The sequence below is a fragment of the Momordica charantia genome (genome assembly GCF_013281855.1).
Source record: "Momordica charantia cultivar OHB3-1 chromosome 1 unlocalized genomic scaffold, Mcharantia_2.0 BLBB01000001.1, whole genome shotgun sequence".
NCBI classification, from domain to species: Eukaryota; Viridiplantae; Streptophyta; class Magnoliopsida; order Cucurbitales; family Cucurbitaceae; genus Momordica; species Momordica charantia.
The window spans coordinates 13,579,409-13,598,762 of NW_028275157.1; the positions used below are offsets into that span (position 1 = coordinate 13,579,409).

Here is a 19,354-nt window from a genome sequence, read left to right on the forward strand (position 1 = left end):
TTATTATATATATATATATATATATATATATATATATATATTCTTCTATCCTTCTTCATTCTCGCTTCTGGAATTTTTCTTCCTTAATACTAAATTTCTTCATTTTCTTTTTTCATTGTTATTTAACTTTTCTTTATTTTTGATATCTTAATTTTCTTTTTTTTTTCATTACAACATATATATTTCATTCAAATCCACCAGTTTTTGGTCGGGATATATACTTCAACCATTTGAACTAGCATTCTCCTACATCCGATGCGTCCTGGCTGTGCAACATGCTTACTAGTAAAACAATTAGAAGGTCACTCAATTGAATATTGCTCTCAGTCAAGCACGCTTAACTTTGAGTTCGAGTTACCAAACATGAATGTGCACTTTTAAGTCTTTTCTTAACCATGCTTTCATAGTATCAGGATCCCTCTCATTTGAATGTGATATCGGTTTCTTCTCTTCCTTCAAACTAATAAAATTTGTATTTGAACAATAAGAAAAAATGTTTGTTTATTTTATTTCAATATTTTCATTTTGTTTGTTATTTTATTTCAAATAGTTAACTCATTGTTTTGTATCATGTAATCAGTATTATAATTAGATTTTATTTGGTAAATATTTTAATATATTGTTTTTTATCCATAAAATCGGGATCTCGACATTTACATCGACATCAAAATTTTTAATGTGGACACTACATTAAAAAAATATATATTTTTTATTTATATAATAATAAGATATTTTACACGTAGGACTAGAAATTTTCCGTATCACAGCCGGAGATGGCCAGGCCACAGTCACAGCTTTGAAAGTGGCGGAAATCGTTACTCCTTCCGCTTCCCGGTGCAATCTCCTCGGCCAACACGGAAACTTGCGGTTTAAGCCGAGAAATAACTTCCCATGTCATTCCGATTCTCCTCCGACGGTTCCCTTTCCTTCTCCTTTTCCGACTCTTAGATTCATCCTCAAATTCTCAAACCTATAAATATCTCTGCACCATCCAAATTCCCAATGTCGATCATCCGTACAGTCCCGATTTCGCCGTTGTCGAATCAACTTCATCGACTTCTATTCGCCTCGTCGCGATTTCCCGGCGGACGCAGTTCTCGATTGCTTCAATTTCGGCGGATGGATTCGATTGTCGCTTCCGCAATCAGCCATGTGAGTTTCGTTTTTCCTTTGGAGTGTTCTATTGGATAATGGAAATAACCAGTCATTATAGGCTTAGAATTAACTTCGTTGCATGAATGTTATTCAGAAGGGTTCTGTTAGTAATTGAGGAAGAGTGAGATTGTTGGTCTCTTTGTTTTCTTTCAATTGCGTAGATAACTGTGTTTGGAGGCTGTTAAATGTCTAATTGCTCTTATAATCTTTACAGAATGGAGCACTAACAGAAAATTCGCATAATAGAGGTCATAGTTCAGATATGGTAATGGTGGGAGAAATTCCTGTGTATCTAAATCGCAAGAGATATGAAGAGGAATCTTCATCTCCGTGGTCTGTAAATAAAAGCGATGATTTTGAGTTGGGAAGAGAGCGAAAAAGGACTCCTGCAAATGTGCCAAATTCTTACCATGATGATAAGTTTCAACCAGTTTCTAGACAAAATAATAAAACAAGAAGCCGGATGGATTTAGGGTTGGAAAGATCAATTAATACAAGCTCATTTCAAGTGGAGGGGTCGCCATTGTTGAACAACAACAGTCAGCAGAATGAATCATCTCTGCCTAAACAATTTGGGAAGAAAAATGAACCGTTTTGCATCCAGAAATGCCAGTATATGGATATCGATTACAAAAATTCTCTAGTAACGGACAATTTGCATCCCTTTGAACAATTCGATATTCGTCCCTACGAGAGAAGAAGTAATGCAAAACCCGGAGCTCATTGGCAAGTTAAAGGCAGGGATGAGTTTCAACCAGTGTCTAGACAAAATACTAAAAGAAGAAATCGGGTAGATTTAGGATTCCAGAGATCAAATAATACAAGTTCATTTCAAGTGGAGGGGTTCTCATTGCTGAACAACAACAGTCAGCTGGATGAATCATCTCAGCCTAATCAATTTGGGAAGAAAAACGAACCGTTTTATGTCCAGAAATGTCAGTCTATGGATATCGGTTCCAAAAATTCTCTAGTCATGGACAATTTGCATCCCTTTGAACCATTCGATATCTGTCCCCATGAAAGAAGAGGCAATGCGAAACCCGGAGCTCATTGGCAATTTAAAGGTAGGGACACTGTGAAAGTAATGGAGCATGTTGCTGAAGCTAGTAATTATAGAGTGCTGAGACCTGGAATGGTTTTACTGAAGAATTACATTACTCTACATGAACAGGTACTTTTTTACTCAAAGTGTTAATAATTATATGAACTTATAGATGTGAACAAGAGGTCCCATGATCATTTTGATGCTATTTAAATTCATGTTGGGGTAATAGACATTAGCCTGTCTTTACTAACTCGAACAACTTAACTTCCAGTAGTTATAAGATTTCCAATTTTATCTATTGGTAAGAGGTGCTCTGTAGTTTCAACTCTTTGTTGGTCTTCCTATTCTATGCCGCGTTTACATTGCTTAATCTGATCTGTTTTCCCATTTGGAAGTTTGTAGAGTTAGTTATCTGAGAATCCATTATTGTTGTTGTAGGTCAATATAGTGAAAACTTGTCAAGAGCTTGGAGTTGGCCCAGGGGGATTTTACAGGCCTGGTTATAAAGATGGTGCAAAACTTAGGCTTCAGATGATGTGTCTTGGTTTGGACTGGGATCCTCAAACAAGGAAATATGGAGATAAGCGGGCAGTCGATGGCGATAAACCACCAGAAATACCTCCTAAATTCGCAATTCTAGTTACAGAAGCACTTAAAGATGCACATGCCCTGATCAAGAACAAATGCAATACGGGTAACGTAGAAAGCATACTTCCATCAATGTCTCCTGATATCTGCATTGTGAACTTCTATACAACGAGCGGAAGACTGGGTCTGCATCAGGTTGGTGCTTTGCTTTTCGAGCATAATGTTAGTTTCATCTCTATATGTTATTACATTTCCAAATCCATGAGTGATGTTGTATTACAATTCATGCAGGATCGCGATGAAAGCAAAGAGAGTCTCGTTAGCGGACTACCTGTTGTTTCGTTATCATTAGGCGATTCGGCAGAATTCTTGTATGGAGATCGAAGAGATGTAGATAAAGCAGAGAAGGTTATATTGGAATCAGGTGATGTTCTGATATTTGGTGGAGATTCTAGGCATGTATTTCATGGAGTATCTTCAATCATACCGAATTCGACACCTAAGTTTTTGCTTGATCATACCGGTCTTCGTCCCGGGCGTCTAAATCTTACCTTTAGAAAGTATTAACACACTGCAGTGTCTGTTCTCTCCTTTTGAGCTCCTCTTTTATCCTGTACAAGTGAGGGGTTGTATTTATCCATTAGATGATCATCTATATATATACATGGAATATTGTGATTCTTGAATGTAATTATTGCCTGTTTCAGCTTCATGTACTTCGGATACTTGTTCTTCTCACTACTCGGTAGATTTTCAGTGAATAATGAAAATTCTTTATGCAGCTCGCCCTACCGAAGTACCAAAGGCTTTCGGGGCTTACACCCCCGACCTAAAAAAAGGCTTTCAGTAGCACTCGGTAGATTTTCAGTGAATAATGAAAATTCTTTAACTTTGTGAACTTGCTACAAGTCAGTCTAGAAGGCAGTTAGAGAGTGATTTTGAGATTTATTATCCTCATCCTAATCGCGATCAAAATTTTAAAAATGGTCGGAACAACAAACATCCATCTCGTTAGCATTTTATATACTTGGAGCATAATCACCCAAGACCATCTAAGTGACTAGTTTCCAAAAGTTTAGAATTGTTGTCGACAAAGATGACGGTGAAAGGGTTTTTTTTAGTACAACAAATATGACATATATTTGAACTTTCAACATAAAAAAGAGTATGTATTATTTACCATCGAATAATACTCATTTTGATGGAGAAAGAACTTATTACAATATTAAAAAGATAATGAGATTTTGAATCACACAACAAAGTTTGTGATTTGGGCAACAAGTTAAAAATTAAAAAAGTTAATGTCATTATACCCTTGAAATCTTAAAATTACTATTTACAAGTTCATCTCTTTTTATTATTATTATAAAAAAAAATCATTTATGAGAGCATATTTGATAAATCAATTTTAAGAAGGAAAATACCTAAAAGCTTCGAGTGATGAGGACATGTCTTGTACTATTTTTCAACTATGGTAAATAAAGATATGCCATCACTAGTCATTACCTAATTAACCTAAATATTTTCATATGATTTGTTTATTTAAAAAGAAATAATTAGGAAATATCGACTGAAAGTGGCCTAAAAGGATGGTTGGATGCATCATTCCCTAATTTAGACTCAATTTTCTTCCAGGTTCACCTAGTTTTATTATCTAAATTGAAAGATAATTAAATATATAGGTCCTTGTCTTTCTTATGCAATGATCTGAGAGCCAACAAAGATGGATTTTTTTTTATTAATATTATATGTCTTAATAATATATTTAAAAATAAGGTTGTTTGGAAGATAATGTATTCAGTGTGCTGAATATTGTAATATGTTCTATGATTTGTCGAGATGATATTGATTGTCGAGATGATATTGATTGTTGCGGTGAAGGGAGGATCCCAATTGATAGAAAAAAAAAATCAACAACTCCTTAGAGTTATATGGGCTTAGAAAAAGTAGAAAAAATAATAAATAGAGTGATAATTTGAGGTACTTGGACAAAATTGAACATTTTCTCTTCATAGATATTTGTCATTTTACACTCCATATTCTAAAAAATATTTACCAATAGAATGGAGTCTCTGTCTATAGAAATACTTAGAGACACGATTTCACGTTTTTAAAATCATCTAATAGTCCAATTTTTCCTTTTTCATTGGAATCGAAGATGCTTGAAAACTCTTTTTTTTTTCTTTTTAATTGTTTATCTGGGTAATTTTTACCAATTTACCACGGTTTTTTTTAGTTATTTTTAAGAACTACATTATTTTACCATTTAAAGAACAAAATGGTATAACCTTTATGACCTTTTATTTTACCATTTTCATCACATTTTTTTCATCATTAAAAAATAAGTAAAAATACCCATATTGGCAAATAAATTAAAAATTGTCCCAATTTTTAATGTGTGAGAATTCACCCTCTAAACCTTAATTTAAAAAGATGAGAACTATTTCACCAAACACATGTTTTTAATGGGTGAAAATAGAGGGGATAATGCATTTCCTTTATGTGTTTTATATTTTCACAAAAAGTTAATCATATTTGCCCCATGGAGATAATGTGTTTTCTTTATGGGCTCAACTATATAATATACTTTCTTTCATGTCCGTCCCCCGTTATAATTTATACCCCTAATTGCCATTTTTAGAATTATTATTTTATATCTATCTCACACATTTTTTTAAATAATTAATTGGTTGCTTCTACTCTCTAATTTAATGTTTTTTTTTTTTAACATTTTGTTTCACACAACTTTTATAACATTTTCCCGACACAATTTTGTTATAACAATCGCTTTTCTTAATCTTTTACCACATAATTTAAAATAAATAAAATATAATTTGTAATTTAAATGATATAAAAATTTAAATCATTATTTTATAAAAAATTGATGGTGCACAATAGCTAAATCTCAATTGCACATGATTTTTCATTTTTAAAACTACAATTTACCAAACACTAAGACTTCATTTGACAATACTTTCATTTTCGTTTTTTTTTTTAAGAAATTAATCTTAGAGAAACTTTTTAAAATGTGGTTAAAACTTCCCATTTATTTTTAGCGAGGTAAGAATAGAAAATTTAGAAACAAAATAGTGATTCAACCAACCTAATTTATTTTTATATTATCCTTTGATTTTTAAAAAGTACAATTGAAAGCAATTATTTAAGAAGTTACTACAGTCTCAAACTAAACTCGAAAATTGAAATTGTTCTAATCGGATTTCAATCCTTTTATGAATACGTTTGAACTTGCTGGACTATTTGTGGAACATTCAAAATGAATAGAAAAAGCTCTAACACTCTACTCAATAATGAGCTAAGGTATTCGCTCTCGAGACAAACAATTAGATTTGTATACCTGCATTTAGTGTTTATCTATATATTTATAAGCATTGACTTATGGGCCTCACTCATTTATCACTTTCTGCGATTACGTGATTCATGACGTGATACTCAAGGTAACAATTAGCAGGCGGTTACATGTAGCTTCATATACCTTCACTTGGCCTTTGTTAAAGTCCGAGCTTACATTGATGTTCTGAGGTTCTATTCATTGGGTTGCAGAAGTGAGGAGCGACGATGTCTCAACTCTTTCCGACTTCTCTACTTCTGTCACGTGAAAGGTCGTTTCGATGGTCCCTATAGAATAAATAAAGTTTGTGAATAAAAATACTATTTGAACTCATTTTTATTTTAATATGAAATAAATTCCACGTGTTTAAAAGATGTGGTGATTGATATAGTGAGACCCAACAAACAACCACTCTTAAAGCTGTCGATGATCCCATCCATATTCTCACCAAAGCTTTGTTGTCACCATTTAAATATTTTAATCCCATGAGGTGCCTGAAGGTGATGGGTTTGATGTGACCCTCCAATCAAAATATTGTTTTTATGACTTTCACGCAATTACATGACAGCCATGTGACGCGGAGGACTGTCCTTATTCTCTTAATTTTTTTGGGAGCCCTCTTTCTTTCTTTTTTTTTCCATTAATTAATTAATTATCAATTAAAATGTATTTAAAAAATAACTATTAATTAATTTCATGAATAATTATGTTACATACATCAATCCATTTAATTTAAGTTTTCTGAGAGTGCACACTGATATTGAGAATGTAAAAAAAAAAAAAACACACAAGCAAAAAATATAAATAATTATCAAATGTTTGATTTTTTTTTTTTTAATAAAATTGGAAACAACATCGTTAGTTGATGGTTTGGAAAAGATAAATGCAAACAAATGAATAGACAGAAGAAGGTAATTTTCACGAGCTTAATTTTAACAAATCAGTGAAATGAAAACATACAACCGTCAATATGGCGAGTACATCGTTTCCTCAGTCTCACGCACGTGGCCTGGTCAGTGCAGCACTGCAGCTTAGAATTTAGATGCCTCACCAGCGGACACTGTGCATTAAATTACTATTTTGTCCTTTTCTGGAAAACAGGGTTTTTTTAATTTTTGGATAAATATTTTAAAATATAAGATTTCTTCTTCTAATGGTGAGTAGCCAGGTTTCAGACGGCTAGCCTCATCCCCCACTCTAATTTTATTCCCAGGAGTGGTCCAGAAAATTGACAATAATAATAATAATAATAATAATAATAATAAATGAATTGATTAAAATAAATTATACCCAGGGGAGCCAGAGCCTATAATCTTCCAGAAGTTTCTTGTTTGCTTTTTTTTCCTCTATAAATATTGTTTTTTAAATTTTAAAAACGAATGGTGAGAAAATTTCGATGCCAAGGATTGTTATTAGCGAATTGCATGCTGATGATTTTATATTTTTTTTTCTTTTTTTTTAAATAAGCATAAATTTTAAAGGATTGGTTACATGAATATCATATAATAAATATATTTTTTAAAATATAGTAAAAAACTTAAAATTGGACAAAATTTACCTAATTCAAATCTAAGTCAATTCAATTATAACGTAAAACATGCCAAGAAAAGTCGAAATTTTAATATATTACAATAAAGATTAAAATTAGTTGTTATGAGATTTCTCGAATTTTAAAATTAGAAAACTAAATACAATAACAAATTTACGATTTTTTGTTTAATCGGTAACAAATCAAAAAAGAAAAAGAAAAAAAGAAATCCAATATTTATTTTATTCAACAAGGGATTTTTTTTTATTTTTAGAACAGGAATATTGTAAATTATTGTAAAAATTTACCAATGAAATTATATTTAAAATTGGACAATATTTGAGAATAAATAGGAATAATAATAATAATAATAATAATTAACATTTATGAAAATATATTAATTAAGATGGGTTAATTTATTAATATTTATATTTCTCAAAATAATAATAATAATAATTAACATTTATGAAATAGTAAATGAAATTAATTTAACTATCTTTAAAAATCAAGCATTTTAATAAATCTAAAAATTAAACAGACTCTTATATAGCTTATATACTTGTTTAAATCATTAATTTGTCGTTTTTTTATATAAATTATTTAATAAAACGATATATCTTTTATTTCATTTACCTTATCCACGATGTCTATGGGGAAAAAGTTGTTTGAATCAAACTATAGTAAAGTGAGGTGCTTAAATTTTTTAAAATGATTTATGAAAATTTGATAAAATAATTTATTTATGTAAATTTTAGATACTAAAGTAAAATATTAACAAACTAATAGACAATTTTTTTTTTAAGATATAAACAGATAGACTAAAACATCTAAAAGTTTTAAGAATGAAATATGTACGAATTTTTTATGAAGGATTGATGAAAAAGCCCATTTGATAATGACATTGTAAACTCTAATCTACTCCCAAAATCAGTTTTAAACCACATTCAATAGTTTTGAAAACTTAAAAAATAAATACATAAGTAAATAAATAGCCCATACGTATTAAATGTTTTTTTTTTTTTGGGAAAAATGAAAAACTAAGCAAAGAAAACATATACAATGTAATTTTTATAAATTTCATATAAAAAATAAATAAAATAAAAACTAAATCCCTATCAAACAAGCTTTATCCATCAAAATTATATTTAAATTGGAACTTAGGTTCGCTTTAGGATTGTTGGAGACGGTTAAAACAATTATGAAGTAAATTATTTTTTGGTAAATTTCAATTTTAAACTTGGAAAAGTATATTACCATATTGGTAACTTTTGTATACTAAATTGTGCTTATTTAACTATAATGACCAAAGTAGATATTTATCTTAATTCTTTTTATATTGATACTTAATATCTAAATTTTCAAATAGTTACTTAAAATTTTGTATGATTTAAATTACAATCTAAGGATTTAGTTTTTTTTTCTATTTTAAAATTTTCAATAATGTGTTACTCCGCGTTGTTATAGAGTTTTTGTAAATATTTTTTAAATCTTGGTCCAATTTTAAAAAGGTAAAAATATATAAGTGTTTCCTCATCTAATATTATTAATTATTAATTTATTTACAAATTTTGAGGGAAGACAAAAGACGTATTAAAAAAAATAAAAAATAGTCGCGCTGTGTGATCCCATCTGATAAAACTCCGAAAAACAGACGTCATTACTCTTATCTTCGCTCCCTCCTCCGTCCCTATATATAAGCGTTCCCTGCTTCGGTCTTCCCACTACTTTTTCTCTCTCGCGGGCTCCTGCAATTCAGCCACGTTCCTTGGAATTTGAGAATTTGAGAAGACCCACACAAATCGCTTCAATGCAGAGCTTCCTACGGAGGAGATTGTTGTCGCCATCCAAATCCCTTTTCCCCCTTCGCCGGTTCTCTCAGGCTGTTCAGAAGGAGCCTTCTCCCCACAATGACGCCGCCGTTCCTTCTATTCCGCCCTTCCATTACTCTCCTCCGCCCTACGACGGCCCCTCCGCCGACCAGATCCTCGCCAAGCGCAAGGAGTTCCTCAGTCCTTCATTGTTTCACTTCTACCAGAAGCCGGTCAGGATCCTCGCTCGCTCTCTTTCTTGTTTTGTGTCTGTTTTGTGAAATCGAATCCAGGTGCAGGATGATCGGGATTGTGATTTCGTGATTCTGTCGAACGGTTTCTCTGTTTTTTTTTTTTTTCTAATCGCGATTTCTAACTTGTGTTTAAGTTTTCTGTAAGATTTCGAATGGTTAATTAATTACTTGATACGTATTCTCTGGAGGAACTAATTTGGTTGTTGCTTTCGTATTGCTTTAATTTCGATCGTCGTTTTTTTTTCCTCCTATGAGAATTGATTGAGTGTGGAATTAGGCCTGATTCGATTTTGGAATCTGACGCGTTTGATCATGTATTTGGGCATTTGATGAGAGGACTGATTATTTTGGAGTGCGTCTCTTTTTTGATAGCTGCTGGTGGTAGATGGCAAGAGACAGTACTTGTTCGACGACAAAGGGCGTAGATATCTGGACGCTTTCGGCGGGATCGCGACGGTTTGCTGTGGACACTCTCATCCGGATGTGGTGAGCGCGATTGTGAATCAAACCAACCGCCTGCAACACTCCACTGTTCTCTATCTTAACCAAGCCATCGGTGATTTTGCTGAAGCTCTGGCTTCCAAGTTACCTGGAAATCTCAAGGTTCGCGCCTGCTCTCTACCAAAATAATTATAAATGGAGTTTTTTAACCCTTTAAATAATCTATTAATCCAGAAGTTTAAGCTGATACGTTATCTTTAACAGAGTTTACAAACTGTGTTTAAAATAAATATATCGATTGTTAAATCCATTAGTTTAATTTAAGGATTAATAGCCTGTCCCATGATTAGGTGAATGTTAAAAGGAAATTGACCAGACACATTTTGAAAAGTTCAAATTTTATTAAAAAAATTTATAATACAAAGAATAAATAGGCATAACTTAAAAACTTTCATTAGAAATTATTAGAAATTTATAATATAAAGACCATCTAAGGGGACCAAAACTCCAATTCCCAATTCTAAAAAAAACATGGAAAGAAGAATGGTAATAACGCTGTCATGGTTTTTTTTTTTTTTTTTTACTTCTACTATAATCATCTATAGAAATCAAATACTTTCTAGTGGAAACCATCTACCAACACTAGTTTTGGGCCATACAAGATGCAAACAAGCTTTTGGGTTGTCCTGTTTTACAGTTGTTCATTGAATTTATTGTCAAAAGCAGTCATATGACTCATTTATACGTATTATAGATTAGGCAATAAGATATATATAATTAATGAACGGAATCTTGATATCTACACTCTTTGCATCACCAACAATATGAAATAAAAGTATTAAAAGGAAAGGTGAACATCTACTTTTTAGTTTCTAACTTAGTTGGCTTGTCTTTTCTTTCCATTTTATTTTAAATGCTGCAATTATTGACTAGACAAGACAACAGCCATGTGGCTTGGGTATGAAAACTATTGTGCATCGAAGAAAGAAAAATCCTTGGATTTTAGCTAGAGAAGAATAAGATGAGGATCACTATGATTAACCCCTTTTTTCCCTCGTCATCTCTGATGCCAAACACGGTTAATCTCGGATATATATTCCATTTTCACAATAGTGACGGGTTACATTATGCGGGGTTTTAAAAGAGTATAAACAAAATGTCAAATTGATTATGGGAGGGGATATCATGGGTATAGAGACGAGAGACGAGGATAATTATCTTTATAGGTATGTTGCTTTTGAGTGAAACCAAAAGTAAAAAATTATGTACAAAATAGATAATATCATATCATTATAGAGATACTTGGGGTACGGGTACCGTTGTCTTTTTTAACACATTATTATTAAGATTGTTTAATATTTGATTAATTTTTGGAGCTTCCGATTTGGCCGTATTACTTAGGTGGTCTTCTTCACCAATTCTGGGACGGAAGCCAACGAGTTAGCTATGATGATAGCTAGGCTTTATACTGGATGCCACGACATAATATCACTAAGGAATGCTTATCATGGAAACGCAGCGGGGACCATGGGGGCCACCGCACAGAGTAACTGGAAATTTAATGTCATACAGGTATCAGTTTCCTGTTTGTCTTTATTTATGTAATTTTATGAATACGATTTCTTTTTTGACACTTGGGAGGGTTGATGGGCAAAATTTGCAGGGTTTTTTTTTTCACAAAAGTGCATTAAGCTGTGCTTTTCGTGCCGCTAGCTTTTGAGTTCTGGGTTATTCTTTTCTTATATCTTCTTTCTGGAAATTATTGCTGCTCCACTTCCAATTTTATAGATATATTTAATGAGGGGCCTTGTTCTATATATTAATATGACCCCTCGATGATTACGATCGCTATTATTTCCCCTTTAAGAAACAAATGGGGTAGTTGTATACAAAAAGTAGCTACAACTCCCAAGATTTTTTTTTTTTCGGATCAATTTCTTCATGCCACTTTGGTTGTATTCAAAATTTGAGAAATACGTGCAATTGTCGTCTGCGCCATATTATCTGTATGTTTAAGATAAGGCATGGGCCACTGTTCAGCATACTTGTTCTTGTTCACTAAGGAGATGAACCTCCGTAAATTTACCAAGCTAGAGAACAACATAGACCAAATATCGTAAGCATAATTATCTAACAAAGATTCCCAATCGTGGAAACAGAGTGGAGTTCATCATGCTTTGAACCCAGATCCATACAGAGGTGTCTTTGGTGCAGATGGAGAAAAGTATGCAAAAGATGTTGAAGACTTGGTTGATTTTGGAACTTCCGGTCAAGTTGCTGCTTTTATATCTGAAGCAATACAGGTAACATTTCTTACTTTCTCAAGTACTTGCAAATGAAATTGATTGGCTCTATTTCTCCATTAAAAACCACAAATTCTACGGCTCAGGGAGTTGGGGGTATTGTTGAATTAGCCCCTGGTTACTTGCCTGCGGTGTATGAGACCATAAAGAAAGCAGGAGGCCTCTGTATTGCCGATGAGGTTCAGTCCGGATTCGCTCGTACTGGAAGCTTCTTCTGGGGGTTCGAGTCCCAAGGTGTTGTTCCTGACATAGTGACAATGGCAAAGGTTAATTTTCTCTCCCAAATCGAGTTAGAATTTAGCTGGACGGATTCATGGGGTTAGTTATTATTTCCTTTGTGTCCTATACAGGGCATTGGCAATGGTATTCCCCTTGGTGCAGTGGTGACCACTCCTGAGATAGCTGAGGTCTTGACTCGTCGCAGTTATTTCAACACTTTTGGTGGCAACCCTGTTTGTACTGCTGCTGGACTGGCGGTTTTGAGAGTGATTGAGAAGGAAAAGCTCCAGGAAAACGCCTTTGTGGTTGGCACCTATCTGAAAGATAAACTCACTGCTTTGAAGGACAAATATGAAAGTAATGTCACTGAACTCTCACTGTGATAACCCAATTAGAGAAAAAATGATTAAACAACTTAAAAACCAATACTTGGAAGAAAATTGTTTGCATAACATCTAATTGCTTGGTTACTGTAATTTCCTATTTGCATCTGTGCAGTTATTGGAGATGTGAGGGGAAGAGGACTGATGCTAGGTGTTGAACTTGTTACTGATCGTGAGCTGAAAACGCCTGCAAAAGCTGAAACTTTGCATGTGATGGACCAAATGAAAGGTTAGCCTTCACATCATAAAGTAATATGCAGGTATTTTTCTTCAGTTCCTGCTTATTGATGAAGTTTTTACTTTGGAATACAGAATTGGGAGTGTTGATTGGGAAAGGTGGATACTATGGAAACGTGTTCAGAATTACTCCTCCCCTCTGCTTCACCAAGGAAGATGCAGGTATTTTGTTAGTCCAATGCCCCATTAATTCATGCTTTTTACGCAGTGATATCATGAAACGGAGTGAGAAATAGAATTAGGAATCGGACATGGGAACCCCTAATTTTCAAACACTAAAACTCTCAAATCGATTTAATTTCAACCACATGGTTTAGATTAGACAAAGATCAAAACTCTCAAGACCAATGAACTCAAAACTCTCAAGACAAAGAACAAGTTCATTGGTTTGACATGCAACTTAAAGAAACATGAACTGTGAAATGATTCGAGAAGCTCTTGGCTAAACTTGAAATAAAAGCTCGAAGGCCAAATTAATTCATCCATACCCTACGGATCAGTTCCCAACCAAACTCTAAATTTCAGATCATAATCATAACTCCCAAAGATTTGGATACCCTACTTGATATATGTCCCAAAAGGATACAAGTTAGAAAGCAATAAAATTACATGAAAATGAGTAAATGATTTGAAGTGTCGAAACTTTTGGGTACAGATTTCCTTGCGGATGCAATGGACTATACATTGTCTAAGATGTGAAGTTTGAGAAGGAAGCATAAGAATAAGCAGTGGCATCTGGTGGTGATCATAAACACAGAGGCAACTGAATTCGTATAGTATCTCTCTCTCTCTCTCTGTTTTATTAAGGCTCTGTGTTTATAAGAAGTATTAATATATAACTTTTGTGTAGATTTGTACTTGGGTTATCTTGGCAAATATGAGTCAACACCTCGTTGTCTCTTCCCTTGAAATTCATGCCCTTTTTTTTCTCTCTCTCTCTCATTTCACCCCCATTGAATTCTTAATATTAAGGTTACATAGAGTAACGTTGTGGATATGGTCCTTTCTCTTTGGAATATTGGATCGTCAAGTTTTATTGTTTCATTTTCCTTTTTTGTCGATCATGAGGACATCTTCAGGTTTGGTTACCGTCGTGCATGAAAAACTCTTCGTTATGTATTTTCATGCACTTTGTTGATAATTTAGGTGTCGGTTGATGACCATTTTGTTTTTTAAAACTAATTCTACGCGTGTATTATGTCTTCTGATCAACTTTTAAAAATGTTTTCAAGATTTAAGTCAAATTTTGAAAAAAAAAATTAGTAGTGTAGTATTTGTTTTTAAAATTTGGTTAATAATTAATGTGTTTGTTAAGAAATATGAAAAAACATTATAAAGAAAGTGTCCCCTATACCTCGCAAACTCGGTAAAACAGCTTGCCTCGGGTTGGGTAGGAGTGGGTCGAGTCCATATCAGCGCGGAGCAACAGCACCTTGCAACGAGGGTAACTCATACGTGCTTTTTCCTTTCATTTAGCGGAATTTCTTGATGAAGTTCATGCGACGACGATGTATATGGAAGGATCAAATGAGTCAAAGACTCAAACAAGGTTAAGTTGTGTACATCCTCTAACCCTAGGTTTAAGAGCTTGAAAATTAGGTTAATAACTCCTTAGATTGAACTGAAAATTAAAGAGTTTAGTGTTGTTTGAACCTCGAGTTCCATAAATAAAATTTGACTTATCTTCAGTGAAACTTGAGACTTATGAATGCAACTTGACTAAAGCTCATATACTTGTTAAGTGAAACTATAATTGATTTAATGCAACTTTTCCTTGAAAATTTATTTGCCATATATTTAACAAAATAGTTGCGGTTGTTTATCCACCTCTCATCCTAGCTTGAACATGAAAAAGCAAAATCTATCGAAGATTTTTTTGCTCTCAATATTCTCAATATTGTGATTGAATCTTGAGGCATAGTAATAGAAATTCCTTGATTAATATCAATACTTCTTATAAAGTTTTTTTAATTCTGCAACCTTCGTAAACATAGTACATATTGGAAATCTAAATTTACTTAAAACTTGCATTTATCAAATTAAAATTTGAATGTCCTAAATTCATTCATTCAAATTATTTTGATTTTTTTAATAAAATGAAAAAACTTTGTGAGGAATAAATACTTTTTTCACCACAATAAAAGCTTACTAAACCTTTTTAGTTTATATTATTATAATATTTTAAATGCTCTGCCGTGGTGATAAGTCTTTTTTAATATGTTTAATTCTGCTTTACGTGGCAGAAAAATCAATTAGATCTAATTAATTCCACCATGCTTTTCTTACCTGTGTTTATTTTTTTTAAAGGAAGAAAAAAAAATACCCTCTCTAAAAATTAAAAAAAAAAGAAGGAAAAATGAACAACTTTGGTGGTTGAACTGCCCATCTAATAGAGAAGTATTGTCATTTCTAAAATGATCAAGCAACTGTTTGCTTTGGATTTAAGTCATATGAAATGTTACACTTTAGAAGTTCATATTCTATCATCTTTCCCACTCCTATATAACTCATGCCTAAAAAGGTTTTAATAATAGATAAAAAAAACTAACTTTAATTTACAATTGGCATCACATCATCAAAATATTATACTAAATTCTAAAACTAAACTAATTAAAACTTTTTTAAAACTTGTAAACACTATTTTTACTTATGTATGGTTTTGTTTTGCGTTTGTTTTTTGAAACTGTTTTTAAAATCTAAGCTAAATTTTGAAAATTTAAAAATATCTATATAAAATAAAAAACTCTTTATTTTTTTCAGTTAGAGTCCAAATTTATTTTCAAAAAAAAAGTGAAGATATATAAACAAATTGTGGGGTTAAGTTTAAGAACCATGTAATTTTAAAAACAAATTAAAAAATAATGTAGATTTGAAAGTGATAACAAAATAGATGTAATTTAAATAAAAAAAAATTCAAAATTAAGTTAAACATCTAACTATTTTAAATGTTGGTCAAAATCAAAATCATGTATAATAGATGGAATTTGGGTGCCGACACCTCATAGATGAGATGTGTATTAAGGGATGAATCAGCAAAGAAAACTGCATACATTGTACGTGATTTCAATGGAAGTCTCATGCAATCCATTTAAAATATTTATACATATTACTAGGTAGTTTTTTTATTTATTTTACATATAAAATATTGTTTATTTTATTAGTATTTAACTATTTCATATATGATTTAAAAGTAGACTCACATGGAGATTTTCAATACATTTCATATCATAGAAGTACCAATATATTTGACACAATAATTTATATAAAAAAATATCGCATATATGTAATGACAACGTACAAATTGAAAATAAAAACAAAACTTCCAACAACAATTAGATCATAGAGACAATAAATCTATTTTAGGGTTAAAACAATAGGGTGATAGGAGTATGGAGAAGAAAATCATGCTAATTGAAATTGAGATATTTTTATAATAGAGAAATTAAAATGTTGGAGAATAAAATTAATTGAGATATTTTTATAATAATGAAATCAAAATTTAAAAAAGAAAACTTATAGAATGCTAGGACAGATCAGATGGATTTTATGAATCACAGCGAATGCATGCGATTTCTGCCAACACGTGGCTCCCACCGAAGTCACGGCCAATAACTGCGACTTACAGAAAATTGAGGTCAAGTTTCGACCTAAATCGCATCTCATGGCTACCATCTCAACTCAAATCGCAATTGAAATCTATTTTTTTAAAAAATACTATCAAACCTATATTATTTATGTCATTTTTTAATAAAAGAACATTATTTAAAAAAAATCGAGAGTGCGAACAACCAAACATAATTTTGATTTTCAAAAATAGAAAATTAGAAAACGAAATTGACATCAAAGGTCAAGAATCACACTTCCACAGGAGAGTGAGATCACTGCATGCACAGATGATCTTCTTCTCAATCTCAAGTGCCTAATTCAACTTTCTTCATACTAATTTACTTCTGTTAATTAATCACCGATCTGATTAAATATAGCAGCAGTGTCTTAATTAATTATAACCAAACCAAAATTTCAGTTTAATTAATTACTTCACCTTCCTAATTCGAAGCCAATTCTATCAGATTTCACCCAGTTTTCCATAAAATTCACACAGGGAGAGAGAGAGAGAGAGAATCAAACAAACACAAAATCGATAATCGAATACCAAAATTCCTCCAGAAACTGCCGCAAAATCACATCGAAATTAAATCAACGCCAAGAAATTAAACGAACTAGAGCAGAGTGAGTGACGATCAAAATCGATTGCACACAGACTTGAAGAATCAACGATATTGGCGAACGATCATCGACGACACCGGAGGCGGAGAGTACCTGGCGGGAACCGCGACGGTTGGCCGGAAAAGCCAGCGGGAGTAGCTGACGGCGGAGGCGGCGACGGAGATGAGATCGCTTATCAAGAGCGAAACGTCACGAAACACGAGCGAGGTTTTTCTGAGAGCCACATACATCAGTATCGGGATCGTATTCCAAAATCTTGAAGAAAACGAAGAAGAAGAAGACGACGACATTTTTTTTTTCCTTTTCAGTTTCTTTTCTTCTGAGTTCTCTCTCTCTCACGGATGTTCGAAAATCCTGCGCTTCGTCAATTACGAAGAACCTGAACCCGTTTCTAATTTACTGCTATACCCTTCTCTTTTATACCAAACTTCAACTTCTCCTGCGATATTTCTATTGGTCAACCAATGTGAATTTAGTTAAGTGGTAATTTACATCAATTTTTTACTAGTTATCGTATACAATGTTTTTCTCATCACACACGTACCTTTTTTTTCCACTCAGAGGAGAAATATAAATAAATAATTGTCAAATCTTTAGCGGTAAGTATTTTTTTTTAATAAAACAATTGGGGTGGAGGATTCGAACTCATGATCTCTTGGTCAGTCAATTGTTGCTGAGCTAAATTCATGTTGGTAGTGAATAAAGATAAGGATTGTTCTCTAGAAAAATAAGAAAAATATACCATACAAAACTTAAATACTTTGAGTATGTAGATATCATCCTACTTGTCACTTAAAAAAAGGACAACTACCTATTCTATTTAATTTCCCTTTCTTTTTTCAGCATTTACAATTTATCTATGAATATATCTAATTTCTCTATCATATACATTTGTAAAAAATTTAATGGTGCTAACTTGTTGGTAGTAAAATTTACCTTGCTCACAGAAGATTAGGGCTTTTACCGAAAGTAAAATTTATGAGTTCACAACAAATCTTGGAGGGAATCTGAACATGGAGGATAAAAATCTCCCTAGGACCATCGGCTGGACCCCCCCGGCGCAGCACCTGTGGAAACTAAACGTTGATGCTACTTGGATGGATTCGTTGCATGTCGGCGGTCTCGAGTGGGTTGTTCGTGACTCCGAAGGGCGCTTCATCATGGCAGGGTGTTTCCACCTACAAAGGAAATGGCCCATTAAAGCTTTGGAAGCCCTAGCAATCTTGGAAGGTCTCAAAGCATTGAGTCAATCCCTTACCTTAGAAGCTGGAATCAAAATTGAGGTGGAATCAGATTGTCTGGAAGTAGTGAACATCATCAATAAATCGTCCGTGGAGCTCACCGAAGTTTCTCTAATTGTTGAAGACATATGGAAAGAAGTGGAATCCTTGCCAATTGAAGGATTCAAGCATCTGCCGAGGAAGGCTAATGGAGTTGCTCATGGGATAGCAAGGAGAGCGTGCGAAGAGGGATTCTCGTCTTCGTGGAACCAGTTTTGCCCTATGTGGCTGTCTGCTGATTGTGTTTAATTTGTTTTGTTGTTCTGTTTCAAAAAAAAAAAAAAAAACCTTGTTGGTAGTTAAATTTAATAGTGTCAAATCAAACAAAGTCAGTGACACCTAATTGAGAGTGAAGACGGTGGGAGTGATCAATCTTGTATTAGGGGTAGGAGGAGTAGCTAGTGGCAAACTTCCAAGTAAATGAACATATGAATGAACTAGCATTGAGTCAAAATGAAAGAGATTCCTAAATAGTGATGGGTATATAATAATATGGTTAAAGGAAGGCTCACAAGATCATTTCTTCTTATAACTTCC

The 19,354-nt window shown here is 32.8% G+C and overlaps 3 protein-coding genes across 3 annotated transcripts; all 3 read left to right on the forward strand.

Moving 5' to 3' along the window:
- Positions 1 to 754: 754 nt before the first annotated feature.
- On the forward strand, positions 755 to 3,504 carry LOC111013827 (2-oxoglutarate-dependent dioxygenase family protein). Its single transcript, XM_022288343.2, has 4 exons — positions 755 to 1,152; positions 1,370 to 2,326; positions 2,639 to 2,983; positions 3,080 to 3,504. Exons 1-4 carry the CDS (start codon positions 1,003 to 1,005, stop codon positions 3,353 to 3,355), a joined length of 1,728 nt encoding a protein of 575 aa, XP_022144035.1. The 5' UTR covers positions 755 to 1,002; the 3' UTR covers positions 3,356 to 3,504.
- A 5,864-nt stretch (positions 3,505 to 9,368) lies between these two features.
- Positions 9,369 to 14,354, forward strand: LOC111013828 (alanine--glyoxylate aminotransferase 2 homolog 3, mitochondrial). Its single transcript, XM_088125271.1, has 9 exons — positions 9,369 to 9,706; positions 10,100 to 10,330; positions 11,570 to 11,740; positions 12,328 to 12,471; positions 12,558 to 12,737; positions 12,822 to 13,047; positions 13,189 to 13,302; positions 13,386 to 13,472; positions 13,966 to 14,354. Exons 1-9 carry the CDS (start codon positions 9,473 to 9,475, stop codon positions 14,007 to 14,009), a joined length of 1,431 nt encoding a protein of 476 aa, XP_087981397.1. The 5' UTR covers positions 9,369 to 9,472; the 3' UTR covers positions 14,010 to 14,354.
- Positions 14,355 to 18,550: 4,196 nt separating this feature from the next.
- Positions 18,551 to 19,066, forward strand: LOC148213300 (uncharacterized). Its single transcript, XM_088123926.1, has one exon. It carries the CDS (start codon positions 18,551 to 18,553, stop codon positions 19,064 to 19,066), a length of 516 nt encoding a protein of 171 aa, XP_087980052.1.
- The last annotated feature ends 288 nt before the right edge of the window (positions 19,067 to 19,354 follow it).

Coding starts and splice junctions, on each gene's coding strand:
- LOC111013827 (XM_022288343.2), top strand. CDS start 1,003: ATGTCGATCATCCGTACAGTCCCGATTTCGCCGTTGTCGAATCAACTT. Junction 2,327..2,638: donor ACATTACTCTACATGAACAG/GTACTTTTTTAC, acceptor TTGTTGTTGTAG/GTCAATATAGTGAAAACTTG. Junction 2,984..3,079: donor GAAGACTGGGTCTGCATCAG/GTTGGTGCTTTG, acceptor CAATTCATGCAG/GATCGCGATGAAAGCAAAGA.
- LOC111013828 (XM_088125271.1), top strand. CDS start 9,473: ATGCAGAGCTTCCTACGGAGGAGATTGTTGTCGCCATCCAAATCCCTT. Junction 11,741..12,327: donor GGAAATTTAATGTCATACAG/GTATCAGTTTCC, acceptor TCGTGGAAACAG/AGTGGAGTTCATCATGCTTT. Junction 13,303..13,385: donor TGTGATGGACCAAATGAAAG/GTTAGCCTTCAC, acceptor TTTGGAATACAG/AATTGGGAGTGTTGATTGGG.
- LOC148213300 (XM_088123926.1), top strand. CDS start 18,551: ATGGAGGATAAAAATCTCCCTAGGACCATCGGCTGGACCCCCCCGGCG.